This window comes from Erpetoichthys calabaricus, chromosome 16 (genome assembly GCF_900747795.2).
Source record: "Erpetoichthys calabaricus chromosome 16, fErpCal1.3, whole genome shotgun sequence".
Taxonomy (NCBI): Eukaryota; Metazoa; Chordata; class Cladistia; order Polypteriformes; family Polypteridae; genus Erpetoichthys; species Erpetoichthys calabaricus.
Genome location: NC_041409.2, coordinates 47,228,546 through 47,250,825, shown reverse-complemented (window position 1 = coordinate 47,250,825; position 22,280 = coordinate 47,228,546). Strand labels below are relative to the sequence as shown.

General features: G+C 38.3%; 1 protein-coding gene across 2 annotated transcripts in view; it reads left to right on the top strand.

The window, feature by feature from the left end:
- Positions 1-4,332: 4,332 nt before the first annotated feature.
- The window catches only part of LOC114666574 (butyrophilin subfamily 3 member A2-like), a 138,016-nt gene continuing 120,068 nt past the window's right edge, over positions 4,333-22,280 (top strand). For both annotated transcript variants that reach the window (XM_028821481.2, XM_028821480.2), the window contains exons 1-4: positions 4,333-4,447; positions 7,212-7,312; positions 15,581-15,928; positions 16,009-16,287. In XM_028821481.2, coding sequence (XP_028677314.1) covers positions 7,243-7,312; positions 15,581-15,928; positions 16,009-16,287 — 697 coding nt within the window. In that variant the 5' untranslated portion in view covers positions 4,333-4,447; positions 7,212-7,242. The remainder of the gene's footprint in view (positions 4,448-7,211; positions 7,313-15,580; positions 15,929-16,008; positions 16,288-22,280) is intronic.

The following is a 22,280-nucleotide window of genomic DNA, read 5'->3' as shown; positions in this document are numbered from 1 at the left end:
TTGATAATTTTAAACACTTCAATCATGTCACCTCTTAATCTTCTTTTGCTTAAACTGTATAGGCCAGTGGTTCTCAATCTGTGGGGTGGGCCCCCCTAGGACGGCACGAAGTAACAAAAAGGGGGGCGCAAAGATGTGAAAAAAAGAAAACAAGAATCAAAAATATGAAAAATACATCTATTGAAACCAAAACAAATTAACTTAAACTACATTCTGATACTAGAAAAATAAATATAGTTAGATAAATGTGGATAAAAGTTAAGTAGGTATAGTTAAATATGCATCTATGATATATCATTAATTAAAAAAGAACAAATTGGTATTAGTGGGCTTCTTTCAAAAAACGTTAGGGGGGGCGCGATTAAAACTGTTATGAAAACTCTGGTCGCAAATCCTTAAAGGTTGAGAAACGCTGGTATAGGCTCAGCTCTTTTAATCTTTCCTCATAATTCAACCCCTGTAGCCATGCAATCAGCCTAGTTACTCTTCTCTGGACCTTTTCTAGTGCTGCTATGTCCTTTTTGTAGCCTGGAGACCAAAACTGAACCCAGTACTCCAGATGAGGCCTCGCCAGTGTGTTACAAAGCTTGAGCAGAACCTCCATGGACTTGTACTCCACACATCAGGGCGCTATATAACCTAACATTCTGATTCTTTTTTTGCATTTCATTGATTTTATTAAAATCAAATAACATTCCATACAAGCAAGTCAAGTTTAACAAAACTAGGTTTGAAACAAATCAACCCCACCCATGAGAGAGCTAAGCCATCAGAGTAAAACTTAAACTAGTAAACATAAGTAAATAGATAAAATAATATATGAATAAAAATAAATAGAATAAAAAAGAGGAAAGAGAATCCACTTCCTCAATTTAAATGCTTATTCTAAAATGTTATTGATTAGATCCTGCCAGGTTTTGAAAAAGTTCTGCACAGATCCTATAAGTGAGAATTTGATTTTTTCCAATTTTAAATGGTATAAAATATCATTTACCCACTGACTTAAAAGAGGAGAGTTAGGATTCTTCCAGTTCAGCAAGATAAGTCTACGTGCCAATAGTGTAGTAAAGGCAATCACAGTTTGTTTGTTGAGAAGTTTGTTGTTTTTTCCAATTTCAAATCTTCTTAATGACTTCTGAACACTGTCGGGAAGTCGATAGCGTAGAGTTCACTATGACTCCTAAATCCTACTCATAATGTGTACTCTTGGTTCTCAGACCTCCCATTGTGTATTCAAACCTCACATTTTCACTTCCTATGTGTAATACTTCATCCATCCATCCATTATCCATCCATCCATTTTCCAACCCGCTGAATCCGAACACAGGGTCACGGGGGTCTGCTGGAGCCAATCCCAGCCAACACAGGGCACAAGGCAGGGAACCAATCCTGGGCAGGGTGCCAACCCACCGCAGGACACACACAAACACACCCACACACCAAGCACACACTAGGGCCAATTTAGAATCACCAATCCACCTAACCTGCATGTCCTTGGACTGAGAGAGGAAACCAGAGTGCCCGGAGGAAACCCACGCAGACACGGGGAGAACATGCAAACTCCACGCAGGGAGGACCCGGGAAGCGAATCCAGGTCTCCTAACTGCGAGGCAGCAGCGCTACCACTGCGCCACCGTGCTGCCCCCATCCATTATCCAACCCGCTATATCTGAACTACAGGGTCACGGGGGTCTGCTGGAGCCAATCCCAGCCAACACAGGGCGCAAGGCAGGAAACAAACCCTGGGCAGGGTGCCAGCCCACCGCAGGGCACACACACACACACACACACTAAGCACACACTAGGGACAATTTAGAATCGCCAATCCACCTAACCTGCATGTCTTTGGACCGTGGGAGGAAACTGGAGCACTCGGAGAAAACCCACGCAGACACGGGAAGAACATGCAAACTCCACGCAGGGAGGACCCGGGAAGTGAACCCGGGTTTCCTAACTGCAAGGTAGCAGCACTACCCACTGCTCCACCGTGCCACCCATGTGTAATACTTGTGGTAGAAATTTAATATCTTTATAAAGTAAGAAACATCGTCTAACAGGACAATTCAGTAACCAGGCAGGAGACAAGCTGTTTGTTGATTGTATCATTTAATTACTCCTCAGCAAAATGCCTTAGAGGAAACATTCTTCAAAAGCAGTCCATTACAGCCTGGTCAGAATGGTCAGAGAAACAAAGAATAGAGATTCATTTTATAAACTGTTGAATTTACATACAGTGTTAATCAATGCATACATTTTACTCTGGTTGTTGGTTTACACCCAAATGATTTATATAAAATAAAAGTCTATTATATGAGATTCTGGTTCTTCTTAAACCTTTTGAGATGAGCTACCACCCTTGAAGTTTCTGTACATATAACAACTGTCAATTCTCGTTTATAGGACATCTGCTGATTTCTTAGTCATCCTTCAGAGCATTTTGTATATTACATCAACCTTTCTTCTGGTACATTCTTTTTTATTTGACCATCTTTTATTTCAGTGTACATTTTCTTGTTCACTTGACCTTTATCTGGTTTCCTGGTGTTGCCTGAACAGGTTTCTGACATTTATTATCTCTTTATGCTGTTTGTTTAAGATGAATGCTATGTTATCCTAAATTACTCTTTCACATACTTTACACTTAGTGACATTAAACTCCATCTGCCACAAATCTGCCTAAGCCTGTATGCTGTCCAAGTCCTTCTGTAATGATATAACGGATTCCAAATTATCTGCTAATCCACCTATCTTGGTATCATCTGCAAACTTAACCAGCTTGTTACTTATATTCCTATCTAAATCATTTATATACAGTATATTAAAAATAGCAGCGGCCCTAGCACTGACCCCTGTGGAGCACCACTCTTAACATCGGCCAATTCTGATGAGGTTCCTCACACCATCACCCTCTGCTTCCTGTGTCTGAGCCAATTCTGCACCCAGCAAAAAACATCACCCTGAACTCCCACTTCTTTTAGTTTGATGCCCAACCTCTCATGTGCCACCTTATCAAATGCTGTCTGAAAGTCAAGATTAATAATGTCATATGCTCCGCTTTAATCATATCCTTTTGTTGCTTCCTTGTAGAATTCCAGCATGTTAGTAAAACACGACCTCCCTCTTCTGAACCCATGCTGACTGTTCAGTAAAACTCCTGTCCTTGCCAGGTGTTGCTCAATCTTATCCTTAATAATTCCTTCCATTAATTTTCCTGAGATGCACGTCAAGCTTACTGGCCTATAGTTGCTTGGACTGTCCGCTAAATCTTTTGTACATAATTTGATAAGATTTGCCATTTTCTAGTCCTTTGGAATTCCCCCAGTGTTCAGTAACTTCCTAAAAATATGTGTCCAAGGTTTATATACATACTCTTTAATAATTATAATAACATTGGAGTTCATATTCTTGTGAGACACGAGAAGGCAGACAAATTCAGTACACAATTCATTGCAATACCACACAGAGTAGTGAGCAAGACTGGCAAGGTGGAGGTAGAATCACTTAAAGGGGTACAATATAGTTGTAGAGAAAAGACAGCAGTTGAGAAAGGACTCAAGAGAGCAAACGACCATTGAGAAGCTAAGAGATTCTGAACTGAGCTTGGAAGGTTCCAGTCATCCCACAACACTTTATGTCAAAGAAAGATACCTCAAAAACTGAAGGACTATATGATTGAATAAGTTATTCCAAATTAGAAAGTGTGGAAATTAGCTTTGTTATACAGTGTTCAGGTTAATTAAAGCTGTTTGCAAAATTAGATAAACTATTGATTCAAAAGAAGGAAAGCATGTCAGCTGGCGGAATGGGAACATTTGTAATTACATGGAGAAACTGAGTATGATGGATGTTTAAGCTTTGTAACTGAGGTAAGGGGGATGGCATGTACTAAGAAGGTGGATGTTACTTTAAGCAATGCTGCAGGTTGATTATTATAGGGAACAGAATAAAGAGGACAGAATGGTTTAAGAAGTCACACGTGTGAGACTGATTCAGTTCAGAATGCCTAATTCGTGCATTAAGGTAATATCAAGCAATGGGAAAATTTAACAAGTCTGTGAATAAATTAACAAGTTATGTTCTTTGGCGTTCACTTTATGTGAGTGTTATACCGATTTACAGGTTTTATTACGCTTGAACGCGATTTCAATTTGCAGATAAAATAAGGGCATTGTAGGGATAAAAGAACGTTTATGAACATGACATTGTCAGCATGTCAATTTATTTACACTTTGTCTCGATTACTTTTTTTGTTTGTTTTCGGAGAAGCGGATCTTAAAGCAGCGACACGAGCGAATGTCAGGAGCCACTGAAATAAAGAGCTCAAGCAGCAAAACAAAAGTGAAAGCGAGCAATGGGCGTGATATGTTTTAGTTTCAAAGCTTAAGGCATTCGTGAGCGATTTTTCAGTTTTTTAACCGTCAACTCGCTTTTGTTAAAAAAAAGGAACGTAAGTAACGTTTTTCATTTTCTAAAAAACGTAGAATATGATATGTCACATAAATGATCGCACATAAACTCGTACAGAGAATGTTACGTTGGCTCAAGTGTTCTTTATTTAGAAGGTAAATGTCTTTGGAAAATGCTGCCTGCAGTTCGGCCCTGACTCTGAGTCGACGTACAACAGCAAGATGTGATTTTCACGGGGATCTCGATTTTTAATTAAACCGGAATAATTTTAATCAATCGGCTTGCTGTTGTTTAATCTCAAAAGATAGGAACAAAAGCCTTACACTGCGGTATAAAAAAAACCATCAGACTGACTGTCGGTAGCACTTATTGCTCACTGACCGTGCTGTTCGTTTTCAGGAAAGCTGCATTTAAAACAACCTTCGCTGCAATGTACCTTACTTACTGCACAGTTTAGGGCAAAGTCCCACGCCTCTCAGGATCTACCAGTGTCGAGCTCAGTTACTGCACATGTGCGTTCCCTGCGTGTAATCGTTAAAAACTAAGCGCTAACACTATTAGAAATCAAAGCTCTTCGTAATCTGCAGACAGTAAAAGATGATCCTTAACGCACGTGTGTGTATTTAAAACGCTTTGTTGAGGCAAACGACGAAATAATAAGACATTTAATACATTTTCGATGACTGTTGTTGTTTTTCCGTTAAATTCTATTGTAAAGTCGAAATATTGATTTTTCGATAACTTTTTTTTTTAATAAAATTTGAAAACTCCATATATGTGTAACAAGTACAATGAAATGTACTTAAAGTAAATCGAATCAATGATAATGTATGTAGTAAATTCGTAAAATAAAGCGAAAATGTCCGATATAACATCCAAGAGTTACAGTAGAGACATACGATAAGGTTTGTTATAAATATAATTCTCATTCTTTATACGTACAAAATGGGCAAATTAAAGCGCAGTATACTTTAGCAAGTTTCCCTAGTGTGTATGTTAAAATAAAAGTAAAATAAAAGAAATAGTTTACCATAGAAAAGGAATCAGATCAGGGAAATTGTTATAATTGCTACAATTATATATTTATTTTTTGTTTAAAATCCAGCACTTCAGACTTATACTGTAAATGAGAATGTAGTAATAATGATTAACAAATAAGTCAACAGGTACTGTTCTTTATTATTATTATTTTTAACAGCATAAGCCTCCCTATGGACGTTCAGTAGCATGAGAATAATGTGGACATGATATGATGTGTGAGAATTCAGTTTTTAGCAGTAGTTTGAATTGACTTGAGTTGCAATGAGAAAATCAAAGAATGTTACATCTGAAAACCCGCTGCTTGATTTGACTAATGACTATATGATGTCTAGTGTTGTTTTTTTTTCTGAATCGAAGTTTGGTGATTTGAGTCAAGAATTTGCTGTCAAGTTAAGTTCAGGTTCTGATTCTGTGATGTTCAAGACGTTGAGAGAAGCTGATTTTAGCATGGTGTCTCTATATGTGTCTGTGGAAAATCAAAACTGATTTGCCATGTGTTACAGCTTTTGTTAGAAAATGGTGCAGTTTTTTTGCATTGTGTAGAGCAGCTGGGTGACTACATCATAGGAAAAATACAAAAATTTACAATAAGACTTTTCTGAGATATCTGTGATGAATCCTGAGACCTACATATAACTGTTTCAAGCAAGTTGCATTGTGTTGTTTTTTGGTCCAGTGTAGTCCAGTACTTATTTTAAAAACACTTCTGTGAAATGCCCAGTTACTCACACTAACCTGTCTGTGGCTTGGTAAAATCAAACTGATTTCAATTTGTCTTAGGTCATAGGGTGGACTTTATGTCATGAAAGCCGACCACCAACGAATGCTCTCCTGGAACGTCATTACATAGAATGTAGTGAGGAGGAATAAAGGAACACAGCTGTTTTGGACCTCACAAACAGAAGAGAAGCTCGTCTGTCTGCTGTCTCATATTTTACATGTCACGATAGAATGAAAAAATAAAAAAAGGGCCAAGATGGCTGCTAAACTTGTTGTAGTTGTTAACCCTTCATACCGCACCAACACCGTTAGGTAGCATGGTATTGGCATTCAGAATAAGTGGTGAGCACCACTGTGCTAGAAGTTCAGCACTCATTGAGTAGATGCGGCATGGGTAGCGATTTTCAGTTGTTTTAATTGTTGTGATCTGCTGATGAGATCAGTGACCATGGTTGTCAAATTTTACCTACTCGGTTACTAGAAGTCACATATTGTGACAATGACTTAAGAAAAAAATATGGAGGACAAAAAGGAGCGTTGCCAATATAGCCTCGCTAATCCAATTGTGAATTTACCAGAAAAAAGTTTTTTTCCTGTGATTTGAAATTTACAAGTAACAATCAAAATCACTGTATATTGCATTATTTTAAGTTCTTCTGACACTCAAAAATATTTTTAACTTAATTTTAACTATTTGTGCATTCAGGAAATTTATCTCTAGAAAGGAGGACCTTCATCTTTGCACTCATGGTGTTAAAAGCATCCTGAATGTTTTCATTAATTGGTGCCATTCTTCTTACCATTTCTCCACCCAAAACCTTGTTCCTTGGGCGTCAGCTTGTGTTGTGTTTCTTGTGTCAAGTGGGTCCATTGTGGTGGTTGTTATTTTTGCTTTCAGCAACTGCCTGGAGTTATTCAGTACAATTTGCTGAAAAATGTTATATTATTCATTATTATTTGGTGACACATACAGAATTTGGAATTACTGTTTTATGTTAAACCACCAGTAAATTAATAACCTTTTTCTATTATTTGTTTTTAAGGAAAAAAAACTTAGAAAATCTATTTAGAAAGATGAAGACTTATTTATCAGTGGGATTTTTTATCTTTATGGCTTTTGTGCAATTATACAGATCAGAGACAGGTAAGATTGAGCATAACCTTCTTTTATTCTTTTATGAAGTATTTTTCTTTCTCTAAACATTCTGAACTGTGGAAATCTAAAAAAATTAAATAAAGACAAAATCAACACAGAAGTTTACACTTTGCAAGATGTCTTTCTTTAATGGCCACACTTACATTGAAAAAAAAAAAAAGAAACTGCTTTGTTATCAGCTTAAAGTAATTTCAGGCATAATGACTAAATAAAAAAATGTTTCAACAAAAAAAAAAAAGATAAAATAATTCTGGGCCTGGTGAAGATACAAGTGTGGGTTTGGGGATTAACAAACATTATGCTAGCAGGAGCTGTGTTACGTTTGTATATATTCCTTATGTCCAAAAGAGTTTTCCTCCAGGTACTCTGCATTTCCTCCTAAAACCTCAAAAGGTGTTTGTGTTATATTAATGTTCTCTTGGAGGGAGTGCATGGTTGCCCTAAAATTTCTCTGGTGGTATCCAAAGGTGGTTCTTGCCATGCACTTGATTCCCCTGGGATAGGATTTAGCTCCTATCATCCTGAATTTATATACTGTAGGTAGGTTAAATAATAATAGGTGGAAGGATGAATAGATGGACACTAGTGTCCATGTTTTTGCAGAAAATGTTGTTTCCACACATTAGAATTTAAGAACCATCTAGACGAGAACAGGTTATTCAGCCCAACAAAGCTCACAAGTCCTATCCACTTAATTCATCAAGTCTAGTTTTGAAAGTTCCTGAAGTCCTACTGCCTACCACACTGCATGCTAACTTATTCCATCTGTCTGTGGTTCTCTGTGTAAAGGAAAACCTCTAATGTTTGTGCAAAATTTACTCTTAACAAGTTTTCACTTAACCAGCTTGTTACTTCTAATCCTATCTAAATCATTTATATATATATATATATATATATATATATATATATATATATATATATATATATAGTACTGTGCAAAAGTTTTAGGCAGGTGTGAAAAAATGCTGTAAACGAAGAATGCTTTCAGAAATATAAATAATGATTGTTTATTGTTATCAATTTACAAAATGCAATGTGAGCGAACAAAAGAAAAATCTAAATCAAATCAATATTTGGTGTTACTACCTTTTGCCTTTAAACCAGCATCAATTCTTATAGGTACACTTGCACAAAGTCAGGGATTTTGTAGGATTATAGTCAGGTGTATGATCAACCAATTATACCAAACAGGTGCTAATGATCATCAATGTCACACGTAGGTTGAAACACAGTCATTAACTGAAACAGAAACAGCTGTGTAGGAGGCTTAAAACTGGGTGAGGAAAAGCCAAACTCTGCTACCAAGGTGAGGTTGTGGAAGACAGTTTCATGTCATGGCAAGATTGAGCACAGCAACAAGACACAAGGTAGTTATACTGCATCAGCAAGGTCTTTCCCAGACAAAGATTTCAAAGCAGGCTGGGGTTTCAAGATGTGCTGTTCAAGCTCTTTTGAAGAATCACAAAGAAATGGGCAACGTTGAGGATCGTAGACGCAGTGGTCGGCCAAGGAAACTTAGTGCTGCAGATGAAAGACACATCAAGCTTATTACCCTTCGAAATCGGAAGATGTCCAGCAGTGCCATCAGCTCAGAACTGGCAGAAACCAGTGGGACCCAGGTACACCCATCTACTGTCCGGAGAAGTCTGGCCGAGAAGTGGTCTTCATGGAAGAGTTGCAGCCAAAAAGCCATACCTCCGACATGGAAACAAGGCCAAGTGACTCAAGTATGCACGAAAACATAGGAACTGGGGTGCAGAAAAATGGCAGCAGGTGCTCTGGATTGATGAGTCAAAATTTGAAATATTTCGCTGTAGCAGAAGGCAGTTTGTTCGTTGAAGGGCTGGAGAGCAGTACAATAATGAGTGTCTGCAGGCAACAGTGAAGCATGGTAGAGGTTCCTTGAACGTTTGGGGTTGCATTTCTGCAAATGGAGTTGGAGATTTGGTCAGGATTAATGGTGTTCTCAATGCTGAGAAATACAGGCAGATACTTATCCATCGTGCAATACCATCAGGGAGGTGTATGATTGACCCCAAATTTATTCTGCGGCAGGACAACGACTCCAAACATACAGCCAAAGTCATTAAGAACTATCTTCAGCGTAAAGAGAACAAGAAGTCCTGGAAGTGATGGAATGGCCCCCACAGAGCCCTGATCTCAACATCATCAAGTGTGTCTGGGATTACATGAAGAGAAAGAAGGATGTGAGGAAGCCTACATCCACAGAAGATCTGTGGTTAGTTCTCCAAGATGTTTGGAACAACCTACCAGCCGAGTTCCTTCAAAAACTGTGTGCAAGTGTACCTAGAAGAATTGATGCTGTTTTGAAGGCAAAGGGTGGTCACACCAAATATTGATTTGATTTAGATTTCTCTTTTGTTCATTCACTTCATTTTGATGATTGATGAAAATAAAAGATTAACACTTCCATTTTTGAAAGCATTCTTTGTTTACATTCTTTGTTCTCCCCTGCTCTGCTGTTTTTTATCAGTTTGAGCCGGTGACTCTATCTTGTTTACATGAGATTGTTGGTCAATCGAAGCCCTCAGGTTCTCCTTTTGATGTTGTCCCACCTTCTCTTTTTAAAGAGATTATTTCTGTTTTAGGGCCATCTGTTCTTGCTATTATCAATAGCAGCCTTTCCTCAGGCGTAGTTCCTAATTTGTTTAAACATGCCATAGTGCAACCATTGATCAAAAAACCAAGCCTAGATCCCACTGTTCTATCCAATTTTAGACCGATTTCCAAGCTTCCATTTCTGTCCAAAATTTTGGAGAGAAGTGTGTATATTCAATTGAAAGCCTTTTTAGATAAAAGTGATGTGCTCGAAGTGTTTCAATCTGGTTTTAAGCCGCTTCACAGTACTGAAACCGCATTACTGAAGGTTTTTAATGACATCCTTTTGGCAACAGACTCAGGGGATTATGTGATTTTAGTTCTGCTCGATTTAACAGCTGCTTTTGATACTATAGATCATAGTATTTTATTATCTCGTCTGGAGTTGTTGTGGGCATTCGTGGTACTGCCTTGGCGTGGTTTAAATCATACTTGACTCAAAGAACTTTTTCAGTGAGGCTAGATGAATTTAGATCCTCCTCTGCTTCACTATCATGTGGGGTTCCGCAAGGCTCCATTCTTGGTCCTCTGCTATTTTCTTTGTATCTCCTGCCTCTTGGCTCTATTCTTAGAAAGCATAAAATTGCTTTCCATTGTTATGCAGACGATACTCAGGTTTATGTACCCCTCAAACGCAAGGATGCTTACTCCATACAAACTTTGGTTATGTGCCTAGAAGAGGTGAAAGCTTGGATGGCAGTAAACTTCTTAAATTTTAATGAAAATAAGACAGAGGTTATAGTTTTTGGTCCTGGGGGCACCAGTGGGTCTATTTCTACTTCTGCTCCTGTGGATTTGGGTCCCCTTGCACAATATGGTACACCTGTTATTACAAATCTGGGTTTTAGGATAGATGAGGATTTTAGACTGGACGGTCAGATCAGCGCGGTGGTGAAATCTTGTTTTTTTCAGCTGAGACGTTTGGCGAAGATAAAAAACATTCTTTCCAAAGGTCAATTTACAACAGTAATCCACGCTTTCATTAAAACCCGGTTGGACTATTGTAATTCATTGTAGGTTGGTGTTAGCCAGTCCACCCTGTCTCGGCTCCAGCTGGTGCAAAATGCTGCTGCACACCTTTTAACTGGTACGCGAAAAAATGAGCACATTACACCTGTGTTATCCTCACTGCACTGGCTGCCTGTTCAGTTTAGAGTTCATTTTAAGATTCTTTTATTTGTTTTTAAGTCCTTAAATGGGCTTGCTCCGCCCTACCTCGCTGAGCTGCTGCATATGCACTCTCCTTCCCGCTCACTCAGATCAGCTGGTCAGCTGCTTCTGGATGTGCCTAGGACTCAGCGAAAGCTCAGGGGGGATAGGGCTTTTTCCGTTGTGGCTCCAAGGCTCTGGAATTCACTGCCGATCCACATTAGACAGGCCTCCTCACTGCCCATTTTTAAGTCTGCTCTTAAGACTTACCTCTTTGGTTTGGCGTTTGATCCTGTGTGAGCAGTTGATTTTACTCTGTTTTAACTCTGTTTAGTTGTGTTTACTATGTTTTAATTAGTTTCATTTATTGTATTTTATTTTACTTATTTATTATTTTGTTTTTGTTTAAAATTTATTTTAGCCTATGTTCAGCACTTTGGTCAGCGGCTGTTGTATGTAAAGTGCTTTATAAATAAAGTTGACTTGACTTGACTACAGCATTTTTTCACACCTGCCTAAAACTTTTGCACAGTACTGTATATATATATATATATATATACTAAAAATAGCGACCCTGGCACTGACCCCTGCAGAACACCACTCTTAATGTCAGCCAATTTTGATGAGGTTCCTCACACCGTAATCGTCTGCTTCCAAATAAAAATATCACCCTGAACTCCCACTTCTTTTAGTTTGATGCCCAACCTCTCATGTGGCACTTTATCAAATGCTTTGTGAAAGTCAAGATAAATAATATCGTATGCTGTACTTTGATTATGTTCTTTTGTTGTTTCCTCATAGAATTCCAGCATGTTAGTAAAACATGACCTCCCTCTGAACCCATGCTGACTGTTCAGAATAACTTCTGTCCTTGCCATGTGTTGCTCAATCTTACCCTTAATAATCCATCCATCCATTATCCAACCCGCTGAATCCGAACACAGGGTCACGGGGGTCTGCTGGAGCCAATCCCAGCCAACACAGGGCACAAGGCAGGAACCAATCCCAGGCAGGGTGCCAACCCACCGCAGGACACACACAAACACACCAAGCACACACTAGGGCCAATTTAGAATCGCCAATCCACCTAACCTGCATGTCTTTGGACTGTGGGAGGAAACCGGAGCACCCGGAGGAAACCCACGCAGACACAGGGAGAACATGCAAACTCCACGCAGGGAGGACCCGGGAAGCGAACCCAGGTCTCCTTACTGCGAGGCAGCAGCGTTACCACTGCACCACCATGCCGCCCCACCCTTAATAATTCCTTCTATTAATTATCCTGTGATGCATGTTACGTTTACTGGCCTGTAGTTGCTTGGATCTGCCTGGTCACCCTTTTTATATAATGGGATAGTGTAATATTCCTTCAGAATTTTCCCAATGTGCAGTGACTTTCTAAAAATATGTGAGAACAATTTATATATGTACTTGCTATCCTCCTTAAGGACTCAAGGATAAATGTTATCTGGTCCTGGTGATTTGTTTGATTTCAGCCTATTTAATCTAATAAATAAACTGACTTTTTCGAATGTTTGTCTCTGTGATTTGTTAATTGTCTTTGCAAAATCTATTCTAACGGGAAACGGTTAACGTTTTAATACGATTGGCATATCAAGATCTCCTTTGTTGTCTAAAGTTATCCTGGGAAGATTAACTACATTACCTTTCTTGGATACATCCTTCTGTCAACAGTAATTCATGTGGTGGAAGACTGGACGGTGTTAACGGTTATAGTTATTCTTCAGAATATTGTAAGGTGATGTTTTCATCTTCCACACGATCACCACCAACTGTTTCAGCATAGTCTATTGATATGCATTTAACCAATTTGCCGTGTAACTGATCGACAATTTTTGCGTTAATTTGTTTGACTTCATCGTTTCTCAGTGTTAGGATTGCCCATGTACTCATTTCTCCGGTTGATAACCCTTTGGGATGAAATTCATCAATAAGATTTGGAAATAATACGTCTTCTTTAATTGGGAACTTAAAGTGAGGAAAACATTAAAAATTTATAAGAGCTAAGAGAGCAGGAAATGTGTCTGTCAAAAGTATTCACACGAATGAGATGTGAGTGGACCATGTGCGTGTTTGAATATAATTGAGAAGAGGGCGTGACTTGAAACAATCTCATGTTAAAAGTCTCGTATCACAGGACTTGAAAAGATCTTCCAAAATGTCTCGCAGATTTTTTTTTATATAATAGTGAGACAAATACTGTAACTTAATGTTTTCCTAAAGAAGAACATGAAATGCCTAATAAAGAACATTAATTTTAAATGTTGATAAAAAAACCCAAAATGGTTACAATACTTTAATTTATTTTTATCATATACTTTGTTATAAAGATTTGCTGGTTCAAAATGCAATTATGACATGACTGGCTCTTTATTCTTTGATGGTTGCATTACTACAGCAAATTCTTGACTTAACAGAACAGAAGGGTTGTGGATGTGTGTGTGTGTGGTGTGTGTTAGCAGTCAATGAGACTTAGGACAGTTGGCCTAAATTTTTCAGTGTGGATGACATTATGATTCAGTGCAGTGTAGTGCAAACAAAGTTAAAAGTCTAAAATGTGTGCTCCCATTTTATTGATAAAATATTTCTGACATGCACTGTACTTTAACCCGGTCAGCCAAAATTCAAACTATGGACCATGTGCTCTGTGTACAAAATCTGAATCACCAGCTTTGTTTGTCTTTTCCAGTGGAACAATACAACACAACATAGATTAATACAGTGTTGCACATCTTATGTCACTTCTGTAAATCATGCCTAGTGAAATATCCAGGCATAAAAAAAACAAAAAAAGAACTTCAGTATGACTATGTGAGAGTTTGAAATTACTCACTGTTTTTGTCTCTTGAATTTCTTTTTCACTAAAAAAGGGTCTGATTGAAGCCAGCAGAGCACTGACAGTTTGAAAACTTACCTTGGAAAGGGAAAAAAATGTTGAGACTTGTTTATGATTTAACTGACTATGTTAGTTGTTGGTGTTATATGGGATGGAGACGGTGGCACTGACCAGAAAGCAGGAGACAGAGCTGGAGGTGTCAGAGTTAAAGATGTTAAGATTTGCATTGGGTGTGACGAGGATGCAGGATTAGAAATGAGGACATTAGAGAGTCAGCGCAAGTTGGACGGTTGGGAGACAGTCAGAGAGGTGAAATTGCATTGGTTTGGACACGTGCAGAGGAGAGATGCTGGGTATATTGGGAGAAGATTTATGGATGTGGTGAGAGAGGGCATGCAGATGATGGGGATGACACAGCAAGGTGTAGAGAACAGGAAGATATGGAAAAAGATGATTCACTGTGGCAACTCCTAATGGGAGCAGCCGAAAGAAGAAGAAGTTATTTGTTTGGCCAGAAGTCTGCTATTGACTAATATTAACGCAAAACTCACACAGAGCCAAGTGTGTCTGTTGTATTAGAAATCCTCTAAAGTGAAGCGTGCCAAATCAAGGGTTAAGACCATGTGACTAAACGGGTGTCTAAAATCAAGATGCTTACAAGCAGAGCTGGGAGTTCCAGATTTAAAAACTAACTACAGTCTTCAGTCACATAACAAACCTCTATACTAAACTTCACTTCAATTAAATTCAATTCAGTGTGTTGTTATACCCTACCGGACAAAGAAGAGTACAGTACTTGTTACTACTCCTATTTTTTTAAAGGTATATGGTGGCAGTACACAGGTGGTACTTGGCATGAAGACGTAGTATAGCAGACACAAACAAAATAATTGCAATAAATAGTTGAAATAAGTACAGTATCAATAAATATGAAACTGTATCTAACTGAAAATCTAGCTATTAGAAATAAACATGCAGTGTGTCACAGGGAGCAGTCGGACAGCCAAAGTAGGTGAACTGCAGAATGGTTATTAGCAACATTTAATTGATTAACCACACTGATGGGTACTGGGGTTCCTCTCATGACAGAGTGTTGGTCACAATTGAAACAGGTAACTTTATGCCAATTAAATGTCTGATGGCCAGGAGATAAAAAGAGTTTGTAAAAGATGCTCTTATGTACTGTTTGGATGTGAGCTGGGCTCCTAGATTGAACTGGACAGTTTGTAGCTGCCATACCCACCTGTAATGCAGCTAGTTAGTGTGGATTCTGCTGTGGCTTTATGGAAGTTTAATCTTTTTCAGAGCATTTCACCTGTGTTGTCTGTACTTCCTTTCTTCATTTTGACAAGTTAACATGCGGTCAGTGCAATTCCTGCACCAACAACAAATCGTAACCCTTTCCTTACAGCTGTTTCTTTCTCTGTCTCTCATTCAGTGTTATATTCTAATTATCTCCTTCTATTTTGTCTCATTGACTTTACAGATCATATATAACACCTCTTGTATGTGTGATCTATTTGAGAAGTTGTTTTTTGTGCCTTAAAAGTAAAACATTCATGTTTTTATATAATTATGTAATATAACAGAAGAATGAGTACAACCTATTTTATATATTTCTCCTATTTTAGACAAATTTACATTGGTAGTTTCATCACCGTCCGTTTTTGGTCATGTTGGAGAGAACATCGTTCTGCCATGTGCTTTGTCATCCAACATCAGTGCAGAGGGAATGGAGATCAGATGGCTGAAACAGGAGAAGGAGCGCTCAGTACTTATATTTGTGTCACAGGAGAATAATGAAAATGAACTAAACAAAGGTTACCAGGAAAGGACTGAGCTCTTCAAACCAAGTCTGGGGGAAGGCGATGTGTCTCTGCTTCTGAAAAGCATCAAAATCTCTGATCGAGGCAACTATACTTGCTCTGTTGTTACCTCAAACTGGTTTTCAGATGCTTCCCTTAGCCTGGAGGTCATTGGTAAGTAAAGATTTTGCTTCCACTATTTCAGCTTGTAAAACAAATCACTAAGCTAATGTAGAGACATCTTGTGTTTACAGTCACTGGCAGCACACCACTCATGTCATTAAATGGACACAAGGGTGCCGGAATTGGACTATCCTGCATATCTGTCGGATGGCACCCAATACCTGAGGTACAGTGGTTAGATGTCGTAGATACAGATATTTCTGCTCGTTCAAACACTGAATTGGTGATGGACCAGGATGGACTGTACAGTGTAAAGAGTAACCTTGAGGTTTCTCAGAAGGACAGTGATGGAATTGTCTGTCGTGTCAGAGGAGTGCAAAGACAGCCTGAATCGTATATAGAAATCAGAGGTGAGTAAGCTTTAAAGGTACCTTTAGAATTTGTTTCTTTGTATTTTGTGACAGTTTATTAGTACCATGATAGAAAATTTAAATGTTTTACAGACAGTGGATAAATAAATAGAAATTGAAAAAAAAATGTTTAATGGCATAATTTTTCATGAACAGCATGGTGGAGTTAGCAGTGCTACCTCATGAATCTCATATAAGGGGTTTAATTCCACATCCTGTAGATAGCTGTGTGGAACATGCAAATTCTCTGTGTACTCCAGCATGTCTCCCAACTCTAGAAATATGTACGTATTAGATTACTTGTTGATTCTAAATTGGTTGAGTACAAGTGTGGGTGTGTGTGAGTGGGCACTGCAAAGGACAGGCACCCTGTCAAGGGCTCATTCCTCTGTGTTTAATGATGCTGGGCTAGGCTTCTGCCTTCTGTATCCCTGAAATATGTCAAGCAGGTTTGAGATTTTAAATTAACTTTATGGTTGTCCTCCCACTTCTGTAAGATATTTGTTGTCTTCAGTCTAACAAAAAAGTACATTTACTGTCTATCAACCAGGGCATGTTTCTATGTCTTTTAATCAGTTTTGTTTTAATATGGGAGCCACTGTATCCAAAACCTTTTATAAAGTCACATTATACTGTGTGTGTGTGTGTGTGTATATATATATAGTATATAATATATGTGTATATGTATGTGTGTGTATATATATATATATATATAATGTGAGCTGGGGGGCTGATCGCACCCCTACAGGATACGGATGCTCCTCTAAAAAACGCTGAAAGACTACCTTCACATTGCTCCCTTGCTTGCTGGGCTTACTTTCGGCTGATCTATCACGCGACTCGCGCGGGTACTTAAATATACTCATAATAAATAAATATACCCATACTTAAAAGCCCGAACAGCACCCATCAGATTTTGATTTGATTGATTGCTTTTCTCTCTCTCTCTGACATTCTCTGCTCCTGACTCTTCTGAAGAGGAAGATATGTTTGCATTCTTTAAATTGTGAGAGGGAACTGTCATCTCTGTCTTGTCATGGAGCGCAGTTTAAACTTTTGAAAAAGAGACAAATGTTTGTTTGCAGTGTTTGAATAAGGTTTCTGTCTCTACAACCTCCTGTGTTTCTGTGCAATTATGTGACCCAGGCATGACAATATATATTGTAACAGTAGAGGGCGCTAGTGCTCCCTTGAACCCTCAGGTACCACGCCAAACACCAGGTAAAAGTCCAAGACTTTTTATTTTTATAATAGCACAGTGCACAAAGCACCCTCCACTCCACACTACTCATATAATCAATAAACCCTACAATAATCACAATTCCTCCACTCCCAGACACTTCACCACCCTTCCTCCCAGCTCAGCTCAGCATCTGAGCTTTCCCAAGGTCCTTTTATATCCCCTGACCCGGAAGTGGCTCCAGCCCAGCAGTCCATGAGTCCTTATCACTTCCGGGTCAGATTAAAAGTCCTTTTCTTCAACCTGGAAGCATCTCGTTCCACATCGTCATATGATCGTGACGCACTTCCGGGTTATAGGGCACATATAAGTCCTTGGGCCTCCCTGCAGCGTACCCTGGTGGGCCCCACGGTGTCCAGCAGGGTCGGGAATAAAAACTCCATTGTCCATGATTCCCTGCTGGTCTTTGGGGCACTCCCATGCAACAGTTTGGGTGCCAAACAAGCAAATATAATGATTTTCTGAATATGTAAAGTCAATGTCTTGAATGTATAACTCCAAAGCCTTATTATATAAAGTCAGCGTCAGAATATATAAAGTCGTTCCTGATTATATAAAATCAAAACTTGAATATATTATGTTATATAGTTAGGAATGACTTTATATATTCCGATGCCGAATTTATATATTCATGTTTTGACATAATATATTCCGACGTTGACTTTATATATACAGGAAATCATTGTATTTGCCTGCTTGGCACCCCATAATATATATATACTAGCAAAATACCCGCGCTTCGCAGCGGAGAAGTAGTGTGTTAAAGAGGTTATGAAAAACTAAAGGAAACATTTTAAAAATAACGTAACATGATTGTCAATGTAATTGTGTTGTCATTGTTATGAGTGTTGCTGTCATATATATATATATATATACATACATATACACATATATTATATATATATATATATTATATATATATATACACATATATTATATATATATATATATACACATATTATATATATATATATATATATATATATATATATATATATATATATATATATATATATATATATATATATATATACACACACACACATACACATATATATATAATATATATATACACATATATATATATAATATATATATATAATACTAGGAACGCCTTGGGATTCTCCCGGAAGAGCTAGAAGAAGTGGCCGGGGAGAGGGAAGTCTGGGCATCTCTGCTCAAGCTGCTGCCCCCGCGACCCGACCTCGGATAAGCGGGAGACAATGGATGGATGGATGGATGGATGGATATATAATACTAGCAAAATACCCGCGCTTCGCAGCGGAGAAGTAGTGTGTTAAAGAGGTTATGAAAAAGTAAAGGAAACATTTTAAAAATAACGTAACATGATTGTCAATGTAATTGTGTTGTCATTGTTATGAGTGTTGCTGTCATATACTGTATATATATATATATATATATATATACATACATATACACATATATTATATATATATATATATTTATATATTATATATATATATATATACACATATATTATATATATATATATATATATATATACATATATTATATATATATGTTATGAGTGTTGCTGTCTTTTATATATATAATATGCACACACACACACATAAACATATATATACATATATATATACATATCTACATATACACATATGTACATATACATACGTATATACACATCCACATAAACATATATATACATATACAAATTTACATATCTACATATATATATATAGACATAGATATATACATACATACATTCACATAAATTGCGCGTCCCGTTTTGAATCAATACTGGACGGGATTTATCCCGTATTTTTTTTATCATTTTTTTTTTAAAGCAGCGTCTCATACAAATCATCCCACACGCATTTTATGAAGATGCCTCCTTTCCTACTTTTGATTGGGTAATACTTGATGTCATCGTTAGTTTGATTGGTGTTTTTAACTGTCCAGTGAGGAGGGCGTGTCTTTTAAGTACAGTCTGCAAAGTGTTGGCACTGAGATGTGGCGTCAGCGCCATAGTTGAAGCCCCTAACGTTGCGGTCAGCAAGTCGGCTAACATCCGCCATGTGCCGTCTTTCAGTTGCGAGAAGCAGATCATAGAATGGTTGAAACTGTTGACCCTAACGTTGCGCCACGGCGTGTGGTTCGTTTATACCTCGTGTCTTCTCATTAAACTTTTATCTCGCGAATATGTTATTGCAATCCGCAGTGGGAGCGTTTCTATAAACTTAATTTAAACTTACGTTTTACACCGTGCTTTGTTTCCCTTATGAACATGCTTGTATGCTTAACTCGCTCTGACGTCCGAGGTTCGATTCCCGTATTGGAGTGAAGTGAGTGGGTGGTTACCTACCAGGTAATGCTTATGGTTGGCCAGCAAGTCAGGTAACATCAGCCACGGTGCCTTCAGTTGTGAGAAGCAGATCATAGAATGGATGAAAATAGTTTACTGTCAAATAATGCAAAGAGTACGCGACACCTGTTTCCCCCTTATTCTTGGCTCATCAGGCGTACACACTCATTGCACTCGCTTACGGTAATCGAACGATGGACGTCAGCGCTAGAGGGGCTTCGCAGCGGTGAAGTATTGCTTTTAAATTTTAATTAAGAAGAAAAGAAAACCTTTTTAAATTAAGTCTTAAAAAGAGGTGTAAAGATATTTACAATAAGCTACGCAAACCCACCAAGACATGCAATTGTTTAAATCAAGGCGCAAGTCGAAAAACACCATCCCATAATATTAGTTAACGATTAACACATTTGTATATGTATTGTAAGCATACAATACAACTGATAATATGTTGCGTTTATTTATCTGGTGTACTGACATTTTTGCGCGTTTAACGGCTGAAATCTAACGTGGTTTGTGCCCTTCAGAATGAAAAGAGTTTGCATTTACCTTTTTAATAAAAGGCGAGCTTTTAAGCCTGAGAAATCACCCCGTAAATGCACACGTTTAATTGCACATGTGTTAATATGTATGCTTACACAGTATTAAAAGACACTCAACAAGTACACAGTATTAAAAGACAGTCAACAATTAACGTCATTTACCTTCGTTCCCGCCTCCTCCATTAGAGTATATGGACAAAAAATAGGTTCCAGTTATGACCATTACACGTAGAATTTCGAAATGAAACCTGCCTAACTTTTGTAAGTAAGCTGTAAGGAATGAGCCTGCCAAATTTCAGCCTTCTACCTACACGGGAAGTTGGAGAATTTGTGATGAGTGAGTCAGTCAAACAGGTTCCAGTTATGACCATTACGCGTAGAATTTCAAAATAAAACCTGCCTAACTTTTGTAAGTAAGCTGTAAGGAATGAGCCTGCCAAATTTCAGACTTCTACCTACACGGGAAGTTGGAGAATTAGTGATGAGTGAGTCAGTCAAACAGGTTCCAGTTATGACCATTACGCGTAGAATTTCGAAATAAAACCTGCCTAACTTTTGTAAGTAAGCTGTAAGGAATGAGCCTGCCAAATTTCAGACTTCTACCTACACGGGAAGTTGGAGAATTAGTGATGAGTGAGTCAGTCAAACAGGTTCCAGTTATGACCATTACGCGTAGAATTTCGAAATAAAACCTGCCTAACTTTTGTAAGTAAGCTGTAAGGAATGAGCCTGCCAAATTTCAGACTTCTACCTACACGGGAAGTTGGAGAATTAGTGATGAGTGAGTCAGTCAAACAGGTTCCAGTTATGATCATTACGCGTAGAATTTCAAAATAAAACCTGCCTAACTTTTGTAAGTAAGCTGTAAGGAATGAGCCTGCCAAATTTCAGACTTCTACCTACACGGGAAGTTGGAGAATTAGTGATGAGTCAGTCAGTCAGTCAGTCAGTCAGTCAGTCAGTCAGTGAGTCAGTGAGGGCTTTGCCTTTTATTAGTATAGATATACAGTATATAGTATATATATATATCTACATATACATTTATATACATATATACATATATATATATATACATATACACATCCACATATATATACATATATATATACACATATCATCATATATATACACATACATATACGCACATACATAAACACACACATATACATATATACATATACACATACATACATAGTGCGTTGTAACACGGGCTGTAATTGGTACATGGGAGGGAGACGACAAATCACAGCTTCCCGCTTTCTAATCGGGCCTGTGATTGGTGCTTTGACTGGTGCCCAGATCCCACAGTATCTCCCCTTAGGAGAGGCGTTAGGCAAGTGTAATTGAATAGTGGTGCTGCAAGTTTAGCTTTACACCTGTTTTTAAGGCTTATTGACTGAAAGGGGCTTTCATGAAAAAACTTAGGGCTTTGCTACAGGATACACCCTCCACAAGTTAAGGAAGTAAAAATAAAGGTATATATTTCTGTTTTATTTAAACCTTTTAAGTTTGTATGCGGGCAGCATGGTGGCACAGTGAAAGGTGCCAGTTAGGAGACACGGGTTCGCTTCCCTGCGTGGAGTTTGAATGTTCTCCCTGTGTCTGTCTGTGTTTCCTCCGGGTACTCCGGTTTCCTCCCACAGTCCAAAGACATGCAGGTTAGGTGCATTGGCGATTCTAAATTGTCTCTGGTGTGTGGGTGTGTGTGGGTGTGTGCACCCTGCGGTGGGCTGGTACCTTGCCCGGGGTTTGTTTCCTGCCTTGTGCCCTGTGTTGGCAGGGATTGGCTCTTGTATTTAGGATATAGCGGGTTGGATAATGGATGGATGGACATTTGTATGCATAGCCCCATTTGCCCGTTTTCGTTTTT